Raw genomic sequence first — 4235 nt, forward strand, 5'->3', positions numbered from 1 at the left:
TAATGAGAAAGGAGAGGTCAGAGAGTAAGAAGAGAGGTAACAGGATTCAAGAAATAAAAAAAAGAAAGAAATAAGGGGACTTGATGAATAAGCAGGTATGATTTGGTCCCCTTGCTGAGTGTCAGTTACAAAAGCATAATAGAAATTAAGCAACTTATCCGGTAAGGTCCAATAACAATAATTAATATAATTTGCACAATTCTCCTCAGAATTATCTTTTAGAATGGTATAAAAGGGATAATAATGAATAATCTCTAAACACAGCAAGCACTTCTCATGTGACAGGTAATGTTCTCACTGAGTCTTCCCAATGACCCTATGAGGTAGGTATAATGATTATCTCACTTTAAGAAATATGATGCAGTACATGCCAGGTCATTCGTTTTTTGGGTGATTCAATAAACATATATTGTTTATTTTGCTTGTATCAGTCACTACGTTAGGGGCTACACAGGACAAGGGAATAGATTACATGGCACTTGCTCTAGAAACGCTCATAGTTGGGACTCCGGGTGGCTCAGTCAGTTAAGCATCTGCCTTCGGCTCAGGTCATGATCCCAGGGTTCTGGGATTGAATCCCACATTAGGCTCCTTGCTCAGTGGGGAGTCCGCTTCTCCCTCTGCCTGCTTCTCCCACTGCTTGCCATTCCCCCTGCTTGTGCACATGCTCTCTATCCTCTTTCTCCCTCTGACAAATGAATAAATAAAATCTTTAAAAAAAATTTTTAAAAACTACTCATAGGTAAGTGGGACAAATCTAACACGGATAAATGGAAAATTCCACTATAGAGTAACACATGCCATCATAGCTCTGGATGAAGAACTGTGGGAAGACTCTGGAGATAACCACCTTTAATCAGAGAGGGAAAATGAAATGTACATTTGAGCTACATACATTACATACATCGGCATAAACACTCATTGTCGAACAGAAGCCAGTGGCCAGGTTACTGCCAATATGGGGCTGGTTGCGCCATGTACAAATTCCCCCAGTCATGGGAGAAAGAGGTACAGAGTGGGTAGTGTGTGTTAGTTAAGGTACTATGGGGCTGTGCGGCAGTGGAGGTGGGAGGACTTCAAGCCAAAATCCACCCCTTGCTCCACCCATCAAACCATGCCTCTGGTGCAGGTCTTAGATCTATCTGCCCAGAGCAAGGCACCATGTGTGCCAGTGACAGCCCTGGTCAATGACATGTCCAATGTCCGCTAAAAGAATACCACGAATATTTTATAACTAACTTCTCCCTTCTAGCCTTGTTCTTAGAGACTTCCAGATGGGTAGGTAGTCACTTCCTCCTCAAACTAAATCCCCTCAAACTAGCTTTCGGTTTTCCAAACCCTGGCCCTGCCTTGATACACAATGACCATAAAATGATAAGGTGTATGAGAAGGCAGAGACTTCTGGAAACCGAAAGCAATTTTTCAAGTGTACAAGTCCACTGTCTTTAACTTGTGGTTCATGAACCACAGCAGGACCCGAACATTAAAGCTGAGACACAAAAGTTACCAAAATACTTAAGGATTCACTGTTTTTCTCAATCTCACTTTTATCTGCAGGCCATTCCTGCAGATGAAACCACTGAAAGTTGTTCTAAAATCATTGTTTTCGTTTCCAACTTGGTAATAACAATGTCTCAGCTCTAATAAAATTATCATGTTTATTTCCCAACTATGACCTTAAAAATACTGTAAATAAAATATATTGTAATAAAATGACAGTAAATGACAGTAAACATTTAAATTAGTTCAGCACTTTTCATTTTCTTATGTACACACTTTCCTTAAAAAAAGAGATTAAAAGAAAGTGAACTATCACCGACCGTGAAGCAGTGAACATGGAGTTTACAGTCCATTGTTACATTTGTACAGCAAAGAAACGTGAGCCCTGTACCTGTTAACTGGGGATTTGAACTTTAGACTCTTGAGTCCAACTGGAAGGAACTCAAGAATGCAGGAGAGCTGCAGTGCTCAGGGATGTCCCCATGTGGAAAATTATACCAGCAAAAATTCCTTCAGAACATAAACACAACCATGGAAAAAGATGAGATATGTAGGAGGGAATGGAAGCATTCTGTATTACCTCAGCTTTATGGTACCTTATTTACTATTAATGTTACAATGTATATTTTGTAGGCAAATTTTATTGCACTAATTAACTCATTAACAACCTCTAGAGAGAAGCCAGATTTCTCTGCGGGCTGATTTGCTGAATTTTAATGACCCAGATAAAGAGAAAATCAGTGTTCCAGGTCCTGAGAAAGCCCCAGGACTCTACAAACAGCTCTGATTTATTCAGTGTATCATATCATTGAGAAGTGTGAACTGTGGATTAAAACAGAGAAGAATTCCTCAATACATATACAACACAATAGATTTGGCTAATTTAAGCAAGCAATGTTTATGGCATTCACGATGTTTTAATTTAATAGAAAAAATCAGATTTGATTTACTTCTCTTGTCTGAGTTGGAGCAGGAGCAAGTTTATTCCAGAGTCCACATTAACTGAGCTGGCTGGAGTTTCTAAGTGAGAAGAGGAAGGTAAAGAGTGGGAGAGGCTTGGGAGATAGCTCAGCCTCCAAGGCACTGACCATTTAATTGACAGTACTGATGTGGCTTATTATATTTTGAACGATATCCAGTGTGGTACTCTGGCCTNTGAACGATGTCCAGTGTGGTACTCTGGCCTCCAATGTCTGGAGTATGGACATCTTTGTTCTCAATGGATGCCAAGACTGCAGTGCGAATGCAGGTGGCATAGGAGTGGAGCTTGAGGTAATCCAGCATAATACAGCTTGCCAGCAGCATGGCAATAGGGTTGGCCATATTCTTATTGGCTAAATTTCTGCCTGACTGCCTTGAAGCTGTTTCAAACACTGCATATGCAGGGCCATAGTTTGCACCAGGCACAAGGCCCGCTCCCCCAACCAACCCTGCACAGACATTGTTGATGATGTTTCCATAAAGATTGGGCATCACCATCACATCAAACTGCTAGGGCCGGGATACCAGCTGCATGGTGGTGTTATCCACAATCATGCCCTCAAAGGTGAGCTGAGGATAGTGGGAGGCCACTTCCCTGCAACACTGGAGGAAGAGACCATCTCCTAGTTTCACGATGTTGGCCTTATGTACAGCTGTCACTTTCCTGAGCCTCATCACTTGGGCCAGCTGAAAGGCATATTCAGCAATGCACAAAGACTTGGCCTTGGTAATGATTTTGAGGCTCTCAATCACTCCTTTCACACTCTCGTGCTCCAGGTTGCTGTATTCACCCTCTGTGTTTTCCCGAATGACTAAGATGTCTATGTTCTTGTGCCGGGTCTCCACACCTGGCAGACTTTTAAAATGGATGACGTTGGCATAGAGATCTAGAGTGACACGAAACCTGTTGTTACAGGATTTGTGAGATGGTGGCAGGTTGTGGTCAGTTTCAATGTTGCCCTTCAAAGCTACGCAGTTTCGACGGACTGCCATGATGGCATTGTGAATGTCCTCTTCACTGGAAGTGGAGTTAACCCTCACCTCCTCAAAGTCCACAGGCACACATGCATGTCTGAACACAGTCTTGACATGCAGCATAAGTTCAGGTCCAACGCCATCCCCAGGAATCAGAGTCACAGTGTGTCGCCCACCATACTTGGCTGATGGAGGAATACTGTGTTTAAAAGAGAAGCTCCTTAGTGAGGTCTCATGGCCAAATAAAATCTCCGAAGAATGGTGGAGAGTAGATGGTCGCAACATGGCCTTCACAAAGCAATTGGCAGCTGTCAGCATCTTCAGTGCCATGATCATTAAGTAGAGAGTAATTTATGTAAAAATATGCATTCTTCCTCTTATTTTGAATTGGCTCCTTTTGGTGGAATTCTAGATCCATAATTCTTGCTAGGTCACAACTGTCTCTCCTTCCTTATATTCTATTTTGACATTCTACTGCAGTGAGAGCGAGAGCTAGCCAAGAAGTGATGTATCCAATAGAAAATATATGTATTCTATGTGCTAGGCTGTGCATGATATACTTTTTAAAAATTGAATTTATATTTNGCTTTATATTTTAGAGCAGTTTCAGGTTCACAGCAAAATTGAATATGAGGTACAGAGATTTCACAGACAACAACTACATCCCATAAAATTCTCCCCCACTATCAAAAGACCGCACCAGAGTGTTACATTTGTTACAATGGATGAACCTACATTGGCGTAACATTTTCACCCAGAGTCCATAGTTTAAATTAGAG

At 41.6% G+C, this 4235-nt stretch overlaps 1 protein-coding gene across 1 annotated transcript; it reads right to left on the reverse strand.

Moving 5' to 3' along the window:
- Positions 1-2591: 2591 nt before the first annotated feature.
- Positions 2592-3831, reverse strand: LOC117798175 (isocitrate dehydrogenase [NAD] subunit gamma, mitochondrial-like). The gene is given in 2 exon segments (XM_034650592.1): positions 2592-2653; positions 2685-3831. Coding segments are annotated over 2 exon segments (1170 nt in total). The 5' UTR covers positions 3793-3831.
- Positions 3832-4235: the final 404 nt, after the last annotated feature.

The sequence above is a fragment of the Ailuropoda melanoleuca genome, unplaced genomic scaffold, assembly GCF_002007445.2.
Source record: "Ailuropoda melanoleuca isolate Jingjing unplaced genomic scaffold, ASM200744v2 unplaced-scaffold28060, whole genome shotgun sequence".
Classification (NCBI taxonomy): Eukaryota; Metazoa; Chordata; class Mammalia; order Carnivora; family Ursidae; genus Ailuropoda; species Ailuropoda melanoleuca.